Consider the following 21,217-nt stretch of genomic DNA (forward strand, 5'->3'; position numbering starts at 1 on the left):
TTATGTATACAGGGAATGTAAGATTTCCCAGGTTTATTTTGCTGATAAGTTAAACTTCTGGAAGACATCTCACTAGTCACAATACCTTCAGGTGATTAGATGTCAAAAACAATGGATTAATGACTTGTGCTACATGGATGGTGTTTTAGAAAAACTCCATCAAGGGCAACTCCACCTTCTGCAGTTCAGCCTACAGTGGGACATAAATATGCCTGCTTGTGAATCAGAATTTAAAAGAATGTGTTTTGTATTTAATATGTCATAAGTTAAACAAAAAAGTTATTTCTTGGGAGTTTCAAATTAATAAATATTACCATGTTAAAAATGTGCAGATTACCTAGGTAAGGATCTGTGAAAACGTAAGTATTGTATTGTCATTTTATTTTTTATTCATGTATTAATATGTAATTTATTTTACAAAATAAAAAACCCTATTAATACATAAGATCAAAAATAAGCATTAATGAGGATGTATAGTATAAAGAATTAAAAAATGTAATTTTAGCTTGTATATATACATATGTCGCATCCTGCCCGCCATGTACACCTGACCCTCCTGTCTCCTACCCAGCGTGACCCTGACACTTGTTTGTCTTGCCTCTCATTCCTAGCCCTCGTGTTAATCACTCCCAGTTGCCTCTTGTTAGTTCCCTTGTTTGTGACATAAATACATGCTTCCCTGTCCTGTGTTCCCCAGTCCAGTCATTGATGTTGTACTTTCCTGTTTCCTGTGCCCTTCTAGTCCTCCTGTTTCTGATCCCTTGTGATCCTGTTTGTTTACAGTCCCTGTTCATGTATTTCAACCTTTTTCTGTTCAACCTGTCCTTGAGTCCTTCATCCCTCAAGGCATGACACACACACACACACATATGTATGTTCTGTCCTGATTTAGTCAATGACTCAAACAACAATATTATGCAAGGGATGTGTTTTATTAAAAGAACAGGAAATGTAAAACATTGTATTTGTTAAATTCTTTATTATCATCCTAATGAAAAGTCAGTCTTTAGTTCTGAATATGTTGTCTTTTTTGTCACATTTTGTTATGTGGCTTACTGCTGGGGGACAGACTGGTTTTTGATTATTACAAAACTCCAAAATGAGGAAAAGAGTTTTTTTTTATATGTATATCCACTTTATTATCAATTGTTTGCAAACTAAAATTGCATCACTATGAGAGAAATGCACAGTCCCAAAAATCACTTTTCACAAGTATGGCTGTCTTGTGTTTCTGGTCACAAGGTCTTAATTATTATTATATGGTGCAGAAGTAGTTGTATATCGCATGGTAAGGTGAAGTATAAAAGGAAGTTTTTGGGGGAAGCTTTAAGCAATATTGCAAAATTGAGAGAAAGAAGCAAAACAGACAGGAGGGGGATGAATGGCTGCTTCTCAGTTTGATGCTATCTGGATGACCTGTTTGCAGTTCCTTTACATTCTGTGGATGAAAGCAAAGGTTATATGAAAATATATGCCACCAGATGATGATCACAGTCCTCCAGTAGAGACTGGTTCCCCTGCGGCATTTAGGCTAACAGTGAGCTATCTATGTGCTCAGGGGCTGGACAAACCCAACGCTCTTATACAGATTATTGATCCTTTTAGGCTTTGAAAGGGCCTTAAAAAGGTTACTGAGCTCTAAATAATGAAAGAGCAGAGCACACATATAAATCATGAATGATTATGATCACACTCCATTTCTGATTTGTGCTGTGCATAAAGTCACATGATTATTTTTGGCTTTTTCTAAAAGATGCTTTAAAAAATGCAACAATAGTGATGTGAAGATTCTGCAGAATTCCAGGACAGAAATAAAGCACTTTTAAATGCGATTCATATTATTATACTATAACCATTCTCAATTGTCTGCTAGTACTGCTCGGAAAATGGTTACATATATTTCCCAAAACTAAATATAAAAAGGCAGCATGGTGGATATCACAAATACAATTATGCCATAAATTAAACTTTTTTTATATATATATTTCATATATAATAGTTCATAAGACATCAGGGTGTGTTTTGTTTAAGTGCCTCAGATACATAATATACATACCATATGCTAATCCAAACTTCTCTTCCCACGATAAATTACTGAAAAAAGAACATGATTAAATTCAAAATGTGCAAATGAAAGAATTCACAGGGAAAGATACAGAACACTAGACTAATTAATCTAAACCATTATATTATACACCTATACCCCATTATTCTAATTTTTTCCTTACCATATATATTAATACATATCGAGCATCTCAGTGAAAACAGCAAAACCATCAGAGAAAAAACTTGAAATTCACGCAAATAAAAATCCAGGTAAAACACATTATGCAAATTGTTTTTTTTTCTCTTTCATATTACATTTAATTCACATTTTTTACATAAAATAGACTATTAAATATCCCTTGTATCACTACAAAATGTAATGTATAGCACTACAAAAAGTCTGTATATAAACACACAAATTCATATTTATACTGTATGATTTTTTTCGTAATTAGACAAATGGTGTTTCAATTGTTCTTTATCATGCTTAATTGGGTATTTTTGAGTGCTGGGGGATCAGTTGGGGAACTGGGAGCAATTTATAGTTTTCCCCATAAGAAATAATGAGAATAATCACGGAATATGAGTGGTTTCTAGGATTCAGTTACAACCTGATAAGTGGAGTATAGGTGTACTCTTTATTTTACATTTCTCCAGATGTAAACATATTATCTATCACTTTTATACATACCCATTCCTACATTACTTCCAGAACAGGATACTGAAATAATAGAAGAACAAGGCAGTTGTTTAAGCAGTGATTCTCTTTTTCAAAGATGGTACAGTTAAATACAAATGAGCAGGTCATCTTTAGACCCCTCAAGGCTGATTATAATTCAAAAGATGGGAAAGCAGTGATATAATAATTAATATTAACTTTTTTAAAAGATGATATTTACCTGAATACATCCTTTGGGAGCAAAATTTGATCTTGGATCCTTGTGACAGAGGGGCCACGACCACTGTGTAAACGTCACCACACATGATCTCAGACACATCGCAGAAGTTAGCGCCGGCCTGAGGGGTACAGGTGTAGTTGGAGACGCTGCCGTACAGGTCAGCTATGTACGTGCTCTGGGAGCTGGAGGAGTGCCAGAACACCCTGATGATGTTATTGGTCATCCGGTAGAGCTTGACACTCCAGGGGCAGCAGGTGGCTAACGAAGACGAGAATAGAACACTGCAGTTACTTCAGCTGCAGCAGAAATTCGATCAATTTGGCTCTTAGCTTGTCCCAGAATGCTTGGCCTGATCTTGGTACTGTTTAAGCATTATGACATGACCGCTATGCATGATCATGGGTCTGATGTATCTGCCCATAACATCCATCAATAGCTTTTTACTCTGTTTAGCGTCAGAGAGAGACTGAAACACTGGACGCATGGAAGGGGACACCCTGGATGAGTAGTTTAGAGGCAATATTTCAGCTAATCATCATTTCTATGGATCAAAGGAAGAAATCAGAGAACATACAAACTCCACACCTACATAGCTGTTGGGTGGAATTGAAAGCACAACCTTGTAAGTGTTAGACAAACAGTACGAACCACAGAGCCACCATTTTGCCTTGATTTCTAGTGCAGAAATCTAACGTGGGTTCTGAACTCACTGGAAGAGAAACCGTGATAGGTACACAACGATTTGTGCCCCGTGCTACTGAGGATCTCCATGGAAACAGTGTAGTTAGTGCCACAGGTGATACATCCCATCAGGCAGCTGGTACTCAGTGTGTGGCACTTGGCATTTCCACGGGGCGAGGTCAGCGTGGTGATGTAAGTCTTCGCGCCAGTGGCTGGTGACCAGGTGACATTTGTCATGGCCTGAGTCACCTGCGTCACAGTGAAACTTTCCGGGCAGCAGGGAACTAAAGGGAGAGTCATTTCAAGACTGATATGGCTCATCTTACAACTTCAACGTAAGCATACAGAAAGCTGTGTTTAGGGTGTGCAAATGTAAAATAGAGTAATGACACATTGGATCTTAACTGTGCCCCTTTCTCTGGACTTGTCACCCCCCCAGCCCATACCTGTCTCCAGGGGCACTGTGAAACTGGGAAAACTGGACCCCGCTGAAGTACTTGCAATGACACTGACGTCAAACATGGTGCCACAGGGCAAGTTGGTGACTTCACAGAATGTCCCCGTGGAGCTGCACGTATGAGACCCTCTCTTTTCCAACAGATTAGCCGTGTACATGGCGCCCGTGTTACTGGCTGTCCAAGACACACTCACCAAGAATGGGTCAAGCTGCTGGATTCTTGTGATTATGGGTTGGCAGGGAGCTCAGGTGGAGAGGATGAAAAAAACAGTGAAGAACATACTAGTATATGCAGAATACTAACATACTAAAAAACGCAGAATCATTCAGTGACTCCTACTTATGTTTATGGGAAGTCCTCAATACTGAGGATTATTGGTATATACAATACATCAACTCATATAATAACCACATATTACATTATATTATATTGCACATATTACATATCTTGCATGTATGCCATGCAATATTTCACTGCACTACCTAAAAGTTCAGTGCTTTACCTGTCTCCTTAGTTGTTGCACTGCAGTTGTTGTTACAGCCACGTTCGCTACATGGACAGACCACAATGCTGTACTTGGTGTTGCACCTGAGGTCCGACAGTGCACACACTGGTGACGTGTCATTGCATAGAATAAGGTCTGAAGTGCCGACGGCCCTGGTCTCGTACACCTCAGCCCCACGGACGGGTGCCCACGTGATCGCCAGGGTTTCGGGGGAAACCAGTGATACGGACACATTCTTGGGGCAGCAGGGAACTGCAGGAACACACAGGCTGTGGGTAGTAACCTCCTCCCATCCGATTTGATTGGTTTGTAAAGAGCAGGACATTCGGCAAACATTTTCCCTCATTTCACATCTCACATGTTTCCCAGCTTTCCAGCCCCTTGTTACCTTCATGAACGTCCATTAATGTGTCAAATAGAAACTCAATCCAGCCACGTTAAATTATTTACGGGTTGACAGTGATCCAGAGCCAGACACAGTCACACACTAAGGGCAAATTATAGTCAGCAATTCATCCAAACAGGATGTGTTTGGGATAGCAGAAAGAAATATAATTTCACCACTAAAACAGTACAAATTTACCAAGATGTAAACTGCTCCTCTTGGTTAACGGAACAATGCCAACTTGTAATCGGTCAGGAGGACTAGAATAAAACCAGTATTTGTTGAAGAGTTTATAAGCAATATATGATCTCTCTCATAATCCACAAAACTGTGTGGGTGCCACATTTGCTGTCACTTACAGGTTGTGTAGTTGAGCACCTGGCCTGGGGGACTAGGACCAGCTCGGTTGTAAGCAAAGACGTTCATGAAGTAAGTGAAGCTGCACTGGCAGGTATAGCTGCATGTGGTTCTGGTGGTATTGCAGAACTCCTCGGTTCCATCGTCCCTCTTGATGAAGGCCATGTAGTATTCCACCCAGGTCACTGCGCCCCAGTGTAGCGTGCAGCTGCCCGGGACCGACTCCTCCACCCAGAGAGTCTGTGGAGAGCAGGGGACTGGCAGGGAGAGAATCAGCATCCTCTCATCAGCCTCATTCATAGATTATGGCAGGTTCTGCTGTAATCACATGCTGTGTCCTGTCGTGCTTTTTGCCGCATATAAATGACACAAAACATGATACGTAAATAAATAATACTAAACTCATGGAAAAAAGAGCAGTAAAAACCGACACATTGTCCCAGAGTTAGAACCGATGAAACTTATGACTTTCGCCCTTATGTGTAAAGTTTCTTTTGTTTTAATTAAGTAAATGTGAAAATAAATTTCGGGAGGCCATACGCCCAACTGCGCCACACTTCCTAGCTCGTGCTGCACGCCATACGACAGCTGCTTCTGGAAGGTACTGCACTGTACGGCAGTGTGACCATCCCAGCCTCACGCGCATCTCCCAGCCTCATTCTCACACCTAAAAGTCAGTGCGATTATCCCAATCCAACATACGCCCATTTCAACATATGACCTGGCTGTCAGAATGGAGCCCAGCCGTAAATCTGGACCCGTCTGTAATGTGACAATAGGCTCTGATAGAAAGTACAAGAACATAACAGTGACAAAGCAGGAAGCCTGTCTTGGGTGAAATGGAGGTACCAGGTACTTACACGTGATGAAGTTCATGGACTTCGAGGGGCTGCTGGGGCCAGCCTGGTTTATAGCTGTGATGGTGATGGATTGGTTCTGACCACAGCTGACTGGGCTTAAGATGCACTGGCTGCCAGTGGAGGTGCAGTTGTTGCCAGTGGAGCTCAGACCTAGGTAGCGGTCTGCTCCCTGCACATTCTCGAAATTCACCACTAACCCCTGGGGGCTACATGAGCTCGGCTTGATCTGCGAAATCAGTGGGGGAGAGGGACCTATGCAGGCAGACAACAAGTGAGTAGAACAGTAGAAGCTTGAAGGCCATGATCTATCAGGAGCAGCAATACATATCAGGAATAGATGTTTGTCTATATATTTTTGTCTTGTATCTTACTCCCAAGTCTGTATTTTATTGTCTTAAGTGTGTGTTTCTCACATCTTCACATTCTATTTTACTTTTTTGCATTATGATCAATGAGAAATGATACTTCCTATCAGCATATGACCTTTGCATCATTAAGCTGAGATGACAATAAAGATAAAGTCTTAGGCAGTTAAAGAAAATGATGTTTAAATGATCGTCTTTTTGGAGTCAAACTATGATATTATATCTGTCAAACTATGTCAGCATAGCGATTTCCAAACCTCTCCTAAAGTCACTCAGTATTTGCAGCAACCGTCCGATACACCAATGTTTTTTCTTTACTCAATCACTAATCCACCTTGTTTGGCTAATCAATAACTTATTGAGTTATTTATCTAATTACAATAATTAATTAATTACTGGTGGAGTGCCGCTGAGTAAAGGTGTTCATCTAACTATTCAGCAAGATATCAGTAACTCTTTGGAGAACAGAAGAAATTCTTGTTTATTTTTTATAGCTGCTGTTAATTTATATATGTTTAAAGGTTAGATTGCGTGTTTTGTGTTCGGAGCAAATGTATACTTCCATAGATAAACAGCCTTAAACATTTTCTTTGACTGCCTAAGACTTTTGCACAGTACTGTACTTTTAATTGACCTTGCAACACTCCCAAAGGTAAGGAATATACCATGTCTGTTAGAGAATATGTTACTTTGTAACGTTAGTGTTCTTCAGTGCAGTGGACCCTGTAGATTCCTTACGAGTGATTTGGCAAACGGTGATGTCATCGCCAGGGATGTTGTCCACATCAAAGGCATTTCCTTTGGTGCAGTAGGTGGTGCCAGCCTGCAGATTGGGTATGGTCACGGATAGCTTGGTGGTGTTGAGCCTGATACGGATGCCGGAGCCCTCCATGATGATGTCCAGTGCATAGAACACTGCCTTCGTCACTGGAGCCCAGTACAGCTGGATGGTGCTGCTGTTGGGTGAGGCTGCAATAAGCTGTGGTGCTGCCACCACTGCAAAAGACAGGACATTGCATGAGACAGTCGCAGTGGTTAAACTGGAAATAATCACTTCTCCCATCTGTGCAATCATAAACTATGGAGAGGTACAGCCAAGTGTGTGGGAACTCAATCATGATCAACAATTGTGGAAGGAAAGCATGCGAAGGTGAGATAAAGCCATGTGAAAGAGGCCATAGCATTATCGTCAGCCATAAACGTCTGAGAAACAATAACAGCAGAACTGTGGAAATACCACCATAGGGTGGAAATGTTCTGTCCAATGGAAGACATTGATCCCAAACGCTGCATGGGAGGAATGAAAAAATAAAACTCTATGTGTGACTAGAATAAAGAAAGAAGTCTAAGAAGATGACCTTCAGACCTGCATTCAGATTCACTTTCATCCTGCACTTCTCCATGCACCCTTGCAAAAAATACTTGAGATAGAGACTTGCTTTGTGCCTCATTTTTTCCTAATTCCTTTCCCTTACCAACAGTAGTGTTGCACTGTAAATGAAGGATGACAACTGCTATTTTACTGTCTTCTAACAGCTCCGACTTTCAGTAGCTGCCAGCACCAGTACTGCCACTCTGCAAGTCAATGCTAGGTTACCTTGCAGACATTTCACTGCAGCTTAGCATCCCGGCGAGAAAGGGGCATCAAGACACAGTCTCAAACCCAGAAATCCTAACCAACTAACCAAGGCCTCTTAGCATACATGACGACTGTGTCCTACGGGTTATAATATTTTTAATATAGTTTGCATGACACCAAAGAACACGACTGTAGGAAAGATAATCATATGATGTCTAGTTTAGCCAGTCTGATCTGGTATACGGTTACTAGTATACGGTTATTGGTATACAGTTATACCAGTGAACCCTCTCCTGTTACTCACCTTGATAACTCTGGGAACTACAAATGTAGTTCTTATGGTTGAATATTTAACTGTATTTGAAGTCCATTAATCCATAAAGTTCCTAAAATATCAAAAGGACTTGTAGGGAATTAAAATCCCATGACAACAAATGTGACCGATCACTTTGGCCATGAGCATGGAAGCTTCTCTTACTGAAGCCCACCTTTCTGGGCCACCCATCTGGAGCACCAGGTGAACTTCCATTCTACCCTAATAGTTTCACTTAATTAATTTAGCTTCACAAAAGTAACTACGACCCCAGAGAAGACTGAAAACCAGCGGATACTGCAGTCTCCGAAGGACCAGGACTCCCAACCGCTGAGTGAAGTAAACAAAATCCCAGAGAACAATCATGTTGTTGTATTATTGAGCCGACTTTCTTTGAAACGTACAACTGTAGTGGTTGAAGACAATACCTGTCTTTGCTTTCTGGGGCAGAGACGGCTGGCTTCTTCCGCCGCTGTTGACGGATATAACACTGAGCATGTATTCAGTGCAGGGTTGAAGGTTGAGCACAGTCCCTGGGGAACTTGACACCTGGGTCTCGGAGAAGAAATTGGCTGATTCCGACTCAGCCCGAAGAATGTAAGAGCTGGCCCCTTGGACTGCGTTGAATTCCACTGTAATGCTGTTGCTGAGCTTTGAGTAGGCCTTGGAAATGCCAGGCACATCCGGGGCTGTAACGGATCACACATCATTTATATTTACAGCATTTCAATTCAATTTATTTTTGCATAGCACCTTTCATAACAGAGTCACCCTTAGGTGCTTGACGAGAGAGTGTGGCAACCCATTATTACGTCAAATTTTATTTGTGAATAATTTACAAGTGATTGTTTGCAAATAATTACAAATAAAATCCCTGTTTAAAGCATTTGTTTACGGTTATTACTCCTATTATTATTTTATTCATGTGGGGCTCTTACTATTGCTATTTTTATAAATAAAAAATGAATTCTAGTCATGTTTATGCATATTGGCAAATATGTAGTAGGTTCACTTGAGAAATTACCTGTGATCTGTTCGATCGTAGCTCGGCCCAGGAGATTAGAAGTGCCGTCGACAGCCTCGACCTCCACTATGTAGATGGTGTTTGGCTTGAGGGAGTTGACAGAGCCCACCACAAAGTTTCCGCCAAACTGTGAGTAAGACGACGATTCCAGGGAACCTTTCGGGGTAGCCTTCACCTTGTATGAACTGGCTCCAGGGACCTTATTCCACTGGACCGACACACTTTTTGACGTTACCGTGTACACAGACATGACCATTCCTGTAAAAAAGTAATGCTCACATTTAATTACACAATTACATCTGAATTCCTACACAGTGTAATCACATGTTATCGTGTTACAATTAAAAAGGTTTGGGACTTTCCACTGTCTTTCACAATTGACCGCACACATAACCACGAATAAATCAAATCGAAAGATATTTATTGTATACATTTATATTGCATTCTATTATATATAGTTATTTTAATTAGCCCAATGTTCTCCTTCAAAAATCAGAACTTACCATTTTGAGCAGCTATCTGTGAATAGAACACAAAAATTACTTTTTAAATTTCGAATATCTAAAATGTTAAATAAAATATTAATACATACAACCTTTCTAGCAGTTATTACGAATGAAAAAGAAAACCCGTTTTTGTCATGTCTGACATTTTTCTTTGATTTACCTGTCAACTGGATCATCGTGCACTTGTTAAGAAAACTCCCATGTTCTATTTAATAATTCATTTTTACCCTACGAAGATATAGCGATCCCATTGAAATACCGTCTCATCCCAACTGTTTTCAGTTGGGATGAGACGCAGAGACGCATTACCGACTGCATGCACCACGGAGTATCATTTAGTCACATTTAAATTATTTTACAGAGAATAATCTTACCTGGGAAACCATGCCAAATAAAACAACAATAAGCGACTTTAAACCCATAGATCTCATGCCTTCAGTATTTGCTTTCCCCCAAAAGTCCAAAGGTCTTGACATTAATTGACTGTTAATTCTGGTCTTATACTTTTTTCCAATTTGTTAATAAACGCGGCACCCCGTTAATCTTATTTTCTTTCCGTTTACTGCACCGGTCTATCGTCGATACGGCTTTAGCCGAGATTGCTTAAATGTGACCCCTCCTCCCGACAGCGCAGCGCCTATCAGCGTCCGTCCGGGGCGCCTTACCTGCGGACAGGTGCGTCTGTCTGCGCCCGTCTGCGCCCGTCCGCCCGGCGGGCATCGTCTGCGGACGCAGGTATACATACTACATGAGAATTTATATTAAATATTATTATAATATATGTTATACGTCCATTTATGTTTTATATACCAAAATATTAAAGGAAAGTATGTGAAACATTTATATGACGTATGACATATCAATATTGTGTTGTGCAAATTAAAAAATATTTAGTCTATATTTTCTATTAGCACGCATGTGTAAAGAAACTGGATGTTATGCGCTGTGACTGGTTTTAAAACAGCTTATGGATACTTAGGTACTCGGTTTTATTTGCTGTCTGTTTAATCCCCAGCAGGTCGCCGCCGGTGCAGCATCCCGGTGTCGGCGCTCGTGCCCGCGTGATGTCAGAGCTCCCCGGGGGCGCGCCACGCATTCACGGAGCTCCGGGGCTTTTAAAAGCCTGATAGAGGAAAAGAAAGTAAAATGGCAGCGGAAGCGAACCGGGGGCTGCAGAGGGTCGTCTGGCAGAGTAAGTTCGGGTGACTGTCGCTCTTCCCAGGCTCCCGGACGTAGTTTAGACGCGGCGTGACCGGGCTGTCAGTGGTAAAATGGAGACCCCCCCGGCGCGTGTTCGCACTGAGCGGCCGGCGGCGTTGCGCTCGGTGCGTCTGGGGCAGGTTCCCCGCACCGCCAACGGACGGGAAGTTTGGAAATGACCTTTTTGCGATCGCGAACTCAGCGGCCGTAACTCATTGATTCATTGATGCATTGATAAACGGCATTTTGTAACGCAGCTCTTATTGTTGCTGTAAGTAAACAAGTTATTGGAAAATTCCTAATATTGTTTTTTTTTTTTTTTTGCAAGAGAGAGTGAGTCGGGGTCACAAATGCATGACTTAACTTACCATTCTGGATTTTTTAAAATTTGGATTGCTTTGTGGATCTGGTAGTTGAACAACTTTTAAGCCGGCTAGTTCACACTACGCCGCTAGCGCAGCTATGACAGGCACTGGTGTATCGCGAGCCGCCGCGGACTGCTGGCTAAGCGCCAGTTACACCGGAGCGGTGTAGAGATGTTTGCGTGTATGTAAGAATGTATGAGTGTTTGTATAATATATACTTATACAATTAGCTTTCAATTAATGTTTATGAGTGTAGGCAATTACAATCAGGGAAAACTTTTTTATTTTTATTAATGAGAGCTGTTTTGTCTTTACAGGAATCCAAGACAGCATTATAACAGATTGTCAAAAGTCAGAAATATGGAAGGTGGGATCCGTGCAAGTGTCAAAATATTACATTCTGTTGCTAAACATTGTGTTTGACATTTCCATATAGATTTATATTTTCCAGTTAGAATTGACTTAACAGTTTTTTAAAGATAGTTTATTCATGTATTCATACTCTCAGGGAAATTCAAATGTCCAATCCAGTAGCTCAAACACATTGTAAAAAATATGATAAAAATCCAGAGACCAAACGTACATAAATAAAATAAAACAGTAAGATAGTACAGACGTGTATGTCTGTTGGTTCTGTTATTTTGAAAGGTATTTCTCATTTTGTTTTTAAGCTGATATACACAAATACTGAATATCTTCTTTCTTTTCTTTATCCTCTTAGTGATAGTCTATAACTACACCTGGTTGTAAACAAGCCAAATGACCCAGTGGTATTTTCTGTGTCATTTCAGGTGCTGATTCTGGACCACTTCACCACCAAGCTGCTGTCCTCATGTTGCAATATGTCTGACCTGATGTCGGAAGGCATTACTAGTGAGTTACAGTAAATCAAAATCCATCCATCCATCTCTGCATCCATCCATCCATCGCAGACAACTTACTCTACCAAAAAAAAAAAAAAGAGCATGTTGGGGGAGGCATAAAGACAATTTCCCCACAGGGGTCAATAAAGTATCGATTATTCTTATTATCCATCCATCCATCTCTGCATCCATCCATCCATCCATCCATCCATGTAACTGCTTCTCCTGATCAGGATCATGGGGGTGCCTGAAGCCTAGCCCAGGTTTAAGGCTGGGGTGCACACATAGACACAATGCATCAGAATATGCATGTAAAACATGCCAAAGTCAGTATGTGAAAGCTGCAAAGCATGGAGAGGACAGTACGATTACGAAATCAGGAACGAAACGCTTAAAACTGAAATAAAGATCCCATGTTAACAAATAATGTATTGTGGGGGTAGGTACACAACACAAAATTCTCAGTCGTTGTAGCACCTATAACATGTATCTGTGTTGTAAGTAAATGCAGGTCTCAGTTTTGGGATTATTTTTCATCCAAAACTGAATATTGGGTTTTAAGTTATAAAGGTGACATGCTTGTGTCATTAACCCCAATCAGTCAATTAAAGTGTCTCATTCACAGTTGTTGAAGATCTCTATAAAAGCCGGGAACCAGTTCCAGAAATGAAAGCTATATACTTCATTTCTCCAAATGAGAAGGTTTGTTCCTTATTAATTATGCAGACATTTTGTATTCCCTTTGGGTTTAAGGAAGTGAAAGTTCAGCTACAAATAATGGTTTCAAGAATTTTTTGTGAATTTATTGATGAATTTACTGCAGTAAAAATGACTGGTTTGTGTTTATAATTTTCTCTTCCAGTGTATTGATGTGTTAATCGACGACTTCACGCCCAAACCCAAATATAAATCTGCATACGTGTATTTCACCGACTGTGAGTATTTTGCTGGAAGGACAGTGTGAGCAGGAAGTAGTTTTCCAAAGATTGTTATACAGATACTGTTACTGGTGAAAAGAGCCCTAAAGGAAGTATTTGAAAAGAGTGAATTGCTTGTGTTTTTATTGTCAGTGAGATGATATTCAAAACCATCATGCACTACTGAAAGCTGCAAACAGTCCACTAATTGGCAGTGCTTTCAGTGCATGAGATATATTTCACAAATATGCGTCAGCCAGATGTGTTTGGTGATAATTGCACCCTTACGCTTTCAGATTGCCCTGATCCAGTTTTTGACAAAATGAAGTTGCACTGTGCAAAATTTATACGAGTCTGTAAGGAGCTAAACCTCTCATTTTTGCCCCAAGAGTCTCAAGTAAGTTTTACAGTTTATTAAAAATCACCCCGAATGAAGTGTTAATCGAATGTTAATTTTCTCAAACATGATATCTTCACTCTTTGCTTCTTCTGATCAAAGCAAATATCCTATAGTGGCTTATGTTGTTGTATTTGCATAAGAAGCTCCCTTATACGGCTCCAGCTACCCCGCGACCCAGATGAATGAACCGGTATAGATGATGGATGGATGGATGGATGAATGGCTCCCTTATACGCATTTTAATTTTGAAATTATTTTTCCCCATTATTATTTGCAACTGTGAAATGATGATGTTTGCTCGAGATTTTGAGTTATAGAATGAAAATTGCTTCCCTACATGAAAGCAAAATGCCTTCTTTAGTTTATATTCTGAATACTTTACACACACGGATTTGTATTTTTCACAGGTTAAGGGGCTTTGTTTCATCATTGTTAAACATGACTGTTTTTCAGGATTATTACTGTTTATGTTTGGGACAACTGAAGCTGCAAAGCCCACTGGGGGTGGGATTATTATACATTGTCCACCCCATGACTGGTTGGTTACTGTAATGGTTCCCTTTTGTTGAAATTGTGCAGTGATTGACATCATATGCTAACCCCGCCCATTTCTCCCATCTGCAGTGTATAGTCCTGTTGTGTGTGGCATACTGGCATTTGGAAAGAGTGTGAGTAATTAAAGTGCTCGCAGGTGTTTAGTGTCGTCCCTGCTCTCGTTTGGTGCCCCCGTTTTTTTTAGGCCTTCACCTGTGACAATCCTGGCACCTTCCAGCACATCTACAATCCGCACAGCCAAGACAAAGTCCGGACGCTGGAAGCGGTGGCAGATCAGATAGTCGCGCTCTGCGCTGCGCTGGAGGAGTATCCTGGAATCCGATACAAGAAGTAAAAGACCCATCACATGTTACTCCAGGGTTCATTTGTTTTCCTCACTGCAAAAACATAGAACTGCACGTTATAGTAATCATATGCATTTCATTTTGTTTTACAGTCAGGTGATTGTGTACGTGTGTGTGTGTGCATGCGTGTGCATGCGTGTGTGCATGCATTGCGATGGATTTCCACCCTGTCCTAAATGTAGCTCTGCCTTGTTCCCTGTACTGCTCTGCTCAGGATAAGTGGTTGGAAGATGGATGGATAAATGAATGGATGAGGGTCAGTGCATCTTTTTAATTTCCTATTATGTATTTTTAAATGTTTTCATTTTAGGGACTTGAAGGTAGATAATGCAAAGAAGCTGGCTGAGCTGGTAGACAGCAGACTTGCGCAGCATTATGAGAGGGAAAGTGGGAACAGACAGAAAAAGGTAACTTGTGGCCTTAACAGGGTTTTTCGATGATCTCTGTGATGTTTATAATGGCTTTTTTTTTATTTATTTTACATTTCATTCTCATATTGCACCACAGGGGAAAACGCCGGCCCAGCTGCTCATAGTGGAAAGAGGATTTGATCCAGTCACTCCAGTCCTGCATGAGCTCACATACCAAGCCATGGCCTACGACCTCATCCCATTGGAGAATGACACATACAAGTCCGTCCAGTTGGTCTATTAATCCCAAAACCTATCCTTTAAATTTATCCAGTCTCTGAAACATGTTCGGAGAGCAGAAGCAGGCTTGCAGTATTACCTGTAGAGCTGTGCTCTTCGCATTGACCTTGATCTGCTTGACTTTCATTGGACGTCCAGGTTCCGCAATAAAGACGGTTTGATGAAGGAGACACAGCTGGACGAAAGCGATGACCTTTGGGTCAGACTTCGACACCTGCACATTGCAGAAGTTTCTGAGTAAGCGTGTCAAAATCACAGTCTGAAATAAATTTGTCTTGTTGATAATTTGCTCTGTATTGCTCTAAACTCTTTACTCATGCAGGAAATGTAATACTTTTAGACAGATCCCTAAGCTACTGAAGGAGATCTCTGCAAACAAGAAACAGACAGACGAAAAGGTGTGGTGGCACTGTGAAACATTAAGGGCCTTGATCTGATCTGAGTTCACCTTCAAGCAGTTTATTTGATGTTGTACTTTGTTTTTTTAGATGTCAATCAGTGGTCTGGCGCAGCTCATGCAGAGGATGCCCAACCACCGTAAGCAGCTTGCACAGGTTAGTGCCGACATCCGTTTCACTAGCTTGGGGGATCAGTCTACATTGTGGTTTGATATTTTGTTCCCAGTGCTCGTTCGTTTGCACCATAAATTGTTTTGCATGGCTGCTTGAGAATAATCATTTGTATCTGTTTTATTCTTTATTAATCATTTTGTTAATTCATTTTCAAACAATTGTTGACTATTGTTTCATTTCACAATTAATAAAGTACATTTGTAGATTATTTTGCGGCACTGTGCAGTACTGTACTCAGCCTAATTCTCAAGAGATGACATAGCATTGAACAATATCATGTATCAAGGGATGACGGAACAATGAAAATCATGATTTTTTTATATAGAACAAACACTGCATTAACATGAATCAGGGAGAACTCTAGATGCAGACTGGATGAGACGTGTGGGTTTGGGAACAAAGGGGGATGAGTCGTACTGGGGGGTGTGTCGTACTGGGCATGACTGGGCCGGTGGATTTACAGCCTGTACTTGCAGTTTGAAACTTTTGAACCATTTATTTCTGGAATTCTCCAATTTTTCTTCAGACCACAGTAAACCACGGATAACTAACTGGTTCCACTGTATTCCAGGGGTGGGGTTGGAAAGGGATGATATTAAAGAATCTCTTCAGCTACGATTAATTTATCCAGTAGATAACTCAAGAATTTAGTTTGTATTCACTAGCTGTCTTCATGACATGGCTCCTCTCATGGCATTTTTATACAGCTAAAAAGCTTGGCCACCCTCAGATTTGAAGATTTTGGTTATTTCATGCTGAACCTGACATGTGCAAGATGTTACAGGTGACTTGATGTTTTTCATTTTAATTGCAGAAAGCTACTCACCTTACATTAACAGAGGACTGTATGAACTGCTTTCAGAAGAATGTGGAGAAACTGTGTAAAGTTGAACAGGTAGTGTTTTAAAACTTTTTGAAAAAAAATATGTTAGCATTAAGTCAAACTCTGCAGTTAATGTGTAATAGGCTTTGAAATATACAGCAGTATGTCACTGTTATGGGTAATTAAGTAATTAAGGTCCAGAGAGTAAAAGTCCAGACTGGGATTTTGTAATTCAAGTCTCTCTGGACTTGAATTACCCAACTCTGGTTATGGATCAGTGGAAGATGGATGGATATTAACAGTTAGAAATCAATTGGTATTGTTTGCGATGCTCAGAGTTATATGAGTAATGAATATTCAAAAGGCCATTCAGGCGGTTTCTTAAACAGAAATAGGTGTAAACATTCGTTATGAAACGTGGACTGCTCCTTTCCTCAGGATTTGGCCACAGGCACTGATGTAGACGGTCAAAAAATAAAGGACCCCATGAGGACCCTCCTTCCTGTGCTGCTAAATCCTCATTGCACCCAAGACAAGATCCGTGCTGTGCTGCTTTACGTTTTCAGCCTGAACGGTTTGCTTTCAATTATGGCACACTTTTCCTTTTAACACTGAAAATGCAGCTTTCTGTCATAAACAGCTTTCATAAAACCCCCGAGTCTGATATTTGTCTTGTCTGCTCCTGTAGCTCAACAAATAGAACACTTTGCTGATAACCCTAAGGTTGTGTGTTCAGATCCCAAGGAAAACACACATAATTTGTAATTCTTCCATTAAGTTGCTTTGGATAAGAGTGTCAAATGAAATTAATGCTACATGCATTTAATAACATGCTATTCACTGATAGAGACTTCTAAGCGTTTATGTAAGTCACTCTGGCTAAGGGCGTCTGCCAAATGCTGTAAATGTAATTACCGATTGCCATTCATTTTTGTTACAAAGTACAGGATGAATAAAGTAGCTTTCTGTGCTTTTTTCCCATTAGGGACAACTGAAGAGAACCTGAATAAACTCCTTCAGCACGTTAATGCTGAGGATGCAATGGAGTACATCCTGAACTGGAGAGAGCTTGGAGTTCCCATCATCTCTTCGGTATGTGATTTGGGGGTTTGCGTGTAAACCCACTAGTGTGGATTTTAATGTGAGTGTTTTTATGTATATGAGGCATGTTCTCACAGTGCTCTCAGTCTTCCTCTGCATGCTCTGGCTCAGTCCAAAAATGTACAGTTTTTCTTCCTCTCAGTACAGTTTTGCTTCCTCTCAGCACACCTGTACCAGGTATTTGGTGTTCCTGATTGGCGGGGAGCTGGGAGGGAGCAAAAACGTGGACTGGGTTGGGAAACACTGATCTACTGAGTAAACCGCTGTGGAGTATGGATGGGTAAACATACTGTATGCATATATTTTTAAAAACTTTTTTTTTCCCCCCAGCTATCATTGTTCTCGACACGCAAACCATCGCGGAGGGACCGTTCTAACGAAGAAAAGTACAACCTCTCTCGCTGGACACCGGTCATTAAAGACGTGATGGAGGTCAGCGTGTCTTGGAAATCTCACTAGCCCCCTAGAAATCACCAGACAGCAAGGTCGATCCTGTGTGAAACACAGGCACGGTGCACCTTAACGGACACGTGAAAAGAAAAAAAAAAACAATATCCAATGTCACTTCTGCTGAGAAAGCATGAGCTTTAAAGGACCACTTCTGTCTAAGTGTAGGCCAACATGCATCACTACACTACTGGCTCTAAGCCTTTTTCAAATTTGCAGTACATTCATTGGTCTGAACTCACACCTTCTTCTTCAACCTAGAATTGTAATACCTGTAGGTTATTGAAGAAGAAAAAACATTTCACCAGCCATTTAGTCTCTTCTTAAAGCTTTAATGTGCTTTACTGCATATTATGGGCTAAAACCGTATATTTACAGGTTGTGTGGCAGATTATTACCCCTGAATGTTTTAATGACATTCAGTGGAAATGTGACGGCTGTTCTTGCTCGAACCTCAGGATGTTTTGGAGAATAAGCTGGATGCCAAAGAGTGGCCCCAGCAGTCAGAAACTGCAGCCGGCTGGCACAGCGCCGCAGTGGTGAGGTATGAGCGCATCTTCGTCACTGGATCAGGTGACGCAGTGGTTAACGACACAGGCCCATAACCTGAAGATCATTGGTTCAAATTTCAGTTGGTGTTTCCATGTATGGCACCTTACTTAACCAGGTCTTGTATGTGCTTAAAAGGGGGGTTTCTCCTGTTTGCAAGCCCATATCATTGCCTGATTCACAACACTCCTTGTTGCACAGGAAGTAGTAGTAAAAAGTGAATTTATCAACAGGAAACAGAATGTGTAGGTGTTTTCCCTTTTAGTCATTTCATTTGTCTTTACAACTTTTGTTTTCACTTTTGCTACAGTAAGAAACATAGGCAACATAAATAATAATCTTAACAAGCATGTTGCAGTATTTGGTGCAGATTCAGGGAAAGTCTGACCCCCTCCACAGCTGGACTCTGGTAGAACCAGCTGTGATCCACAGTAAGTCTTTGCGCCAGTCTGCTTTCCTGTTGTCACAGCGCCCGGCAGAAGCAGAAGTCCAGCAGCCAGGAGCTCCTGCGCGCCAGGTCCCGCCTCATTATCTTCATCATTGGTGGGATGAGCTACTCAGAGATGCGTTGCGCCTACGAAGTCACGCAGGCGTTCAAGTCCTGCGAGGTCATCATGGGTTGGTATCCCTTCAGTTCCATGGATGGTTATTAAGACTGGCTGCTTGTAAAACCGTCATTATTACCTGTCGTTTTAGGATCGTCGCATATTCTGACGCCCACTGGTCTCCTAGATGACATTAAGGCCCTCAGCCAGCCCCCTACAGAAGAGATGGCAGTGCTGGAGGTGGCAGAGTAGACACTCAGTCTCACTGTTGCCCACATAAAGCCCCCAACAGGAAGTCACAAGGGGCTACTTCCTGTCTATAAATCTGATGGAGGTGTGAGTTATTACCTGGTGTGTGTAATTCTTTAAAGAAAAAGATTAATGACCAAACCGATGTGAGCTACTGTTACTGTAAAGATGACTTATTGAATTATTGAGATACAAACTTTATAGAGCGTGTGCATGTCTAATACAGACAAGAAAATCTTTCAGTGGTTTGGCTTCCTGTACTGTATACTTGCAAATATAACCAGAGGCTGTAATTTTTAAATGAATGTCTTATATATAATAACTGGTTAAGAAGCGGATTATGTTGTTAATTACAATTGTTTGCAACAGTATTCCATATATTTATTACAGTATTTTCTCTTTAGGTACACATAAAGGCTAGATTTGGTGAAATATGAGCCATTTGAGTATTATGTGCAAACTATGTGTTTAAACATCTACTCTTCTTCATCCAGTTTTGTAAGAATATATAGATAAATGAAATGTGATTGAAGTTTTGAAAATAAAACTTCATATGAAGTGCACGTTCTGTACTGTGTTGATCTTCCATGCCGCCTTTCCAGTAGAGCATCACGGTGAGCCTGGAGTCAGAAACACCCTTCAGTTTAGTGACAAATTAACCAAAGTGAATGTTTTGCGACTCTAAGTGAAAATCTATATAAACGGAGAATGAGCTGGGATGGAAATAAGTCCACAACTCTGGAGGCGTTAGCATGCAGTACTAACCTCTCTGCTGATTTTGTACTCATAAAATTTTAAAGTATGCGTATATCTCTGATATTACTGAGTAAAGATTAAATGATCGAACGTCGATTCAGGAAAGTACAGCAATTTTTTAGAGTGTATTTCCTCAACACCTTGTCAGCTGCAATAGTAAATGATTTAGACACTTTTATTGTTAAAGAAGTCTGGACCAGGGGAATTACAATTCGTCACAAATCTGAGTATGGCTCTGTCTTTATTCATTGCAAGAACTGGGTCTTCTTCAGTGCAGGTGTGGAAAACAGGAAAAAAAACAGCTAATCAGATGCCACCCCACAAACAGAAGTAACACAATATTTTGCAACAAAATATTTTCCTAAGCTGGCATTACAATAAGCGTGACCACAAGTTCAAAAGAAACTGAATAACAGCTGGTGTCTGCGATATCGGGCACTGGAGGTGTCGGATGAACAAGTTGGCCCCGGACAATGGGTAGGACTCTTTCTCAGACCAACTTATGAAGCTGCCGTAATGTAATACGGTACGCGAAATGTGCCCTACTTTATATCGACGTCTTCTTTTTCCCGTTGCCTCAATTTGTTTCGTTGTGTCAGACTCGTACACTAATACGTATACTGTAGCTTACTTCATCGATTAGCATGTGTTTCTCAGGTTACGGGTGATATGGAACTCGGTGCTTCTCAAGATTTATATGGGTAATGATAATTGCGTCTGAAAGGTTTGCAGTAGTCAGATAGAAACTGAAGCTATCAGTAGCATATATATAGACCGTCGATATTTTTTAATTATGCAACATTACGTATTATTTAATAGGCATATTTCTGTATTTGTTCTCCCAGTACCCCACTCTAGGGACACTCACGGACAACGTCAACCCTTTTAAAGCATCATATGATA

At 40.7% G+C, this 21,217-nt stretch overlaps 2 protein-coding genes across 4 annotated transcripts; one reads left to right on the forward strand and one right to left on the reverse strand.

The window, feature by feature from the left end:
• Nucleotides 1–913: 913 nt before the first annotated feature.
• Nucleotides 914–11,074, reverse strand: LOC111840068 (fibronectin type III domain-containing protein 7). Of its 2 annotated transcripts, XM_072700032.1 has the most exons (15): nucleotides 10,962–11,074; nucleotides 10,644–10,701; nucleotides 9,976–9,991; nucleotides 9,473–9,730; nucleotides 8,877–9,137; nucleotides 7,295–7,552; nucleotides 6,192–6,443; nucleotides 5,334–5,588; nucleotides 4,587–4,841; nucleotides 4,073–4,327; nucleotides 3,656–3,910; nucleotides 2,946–3,203; nucleotides 2,738–2,767; nucleotides 2,057–2,094; nucleotides 914–1,438 (listed from the first exon to the last, which is right to left on the reverse strand). In XM_072700032.1, exons 1-14 carry the CDS (start codon nucleotides 11,072–11,074, stop codon nucleotides 2,063–2,065), a joined length of 2,556 nt encoding a protein of 851 aa, XP_072556133.1. In that variant the 3' UTR covers nucleotides 914–1,438; nucleotides 2,057–2,062. The 2 variants fall into 2 exon arrangements, with proteins under 2 accessions (XP_072556133.1, XP_023660243.2); XM_023804475.2 differs by lacking the exons at nucleotides 10,644–10,701; nucleotides 10,962–11,074 and adding an exon at nucleotides 10,353–10,536.
• LOC111840069 (syntaxin-binding protein 3-like) lies at nucleotides 11,031–20,121 on the forward strand. Of its 2 annotated transcripts, none has more exons than XM_023804477.2 (19): nucleotides 11,031–11,170; nucleotides 11,861–11,910; nucleotides 12,335–12,416; nucleotides 13,032–13,108; nucleotides 13,269–13,341; nucleotides 13,620–13,720; nucleotides 14,463–14,608; nucleotides 14,933–15,029; nucleotides 15,130–15,254; nucleotides 15,411–15,509; nucleotides 15,613–15,670; nucleotides 15,761–15,826; nucleotides 16,659–16,739; nucleotides 17,106–17,241; nucleotides 17,653–17,759; nucleotides 18,099–18,200; nucleotides 18,674–18,759; nucleotides 19,234–19,382; nucleotides 19,461–20,121. In XM_023804477.2, exons 1-19 carry the CDS (start codon nucleotides 11,125–11,127, stop codon nucleotides 19,559–19,561), a joined length of 1,782 nt encoding a protein of 593 aa, XP_023660245.2. In that variant the 5' UTR covers nucleotides 11,031–11,124; the 3' UTR covers nucleotides 19,562–20,121. The 2 variants fall into 2 exon arrangements, with proteins under 2 accessions (XP_023660245.2, XP_023660246.2); XM_023804478.2 differs by lacking the exon at nucleotides 11,031–11,170 and adding an exon at nucleotides 11,254–11,449.
• Nucleotides 20,122–21,217: the final 1,096 nt, after the last annotated feature.

This window comes from Paramormyrops kingsleyae, chromosome 15 (genome assembly GCF_048594095.1).
Source record: "Paramormyrops kingsleyae isolate MSU_618 chromosome 15, PKINGS_0.4, whole genome shotgun sequence".
Classification (NCBI taxonomy): Eukaryota; Metazoa; Chordata; class Actinopteri; order Osteoglossiformes; family Mormyridae; genus Paramormyrops; species Paramormyrops kingsleyae.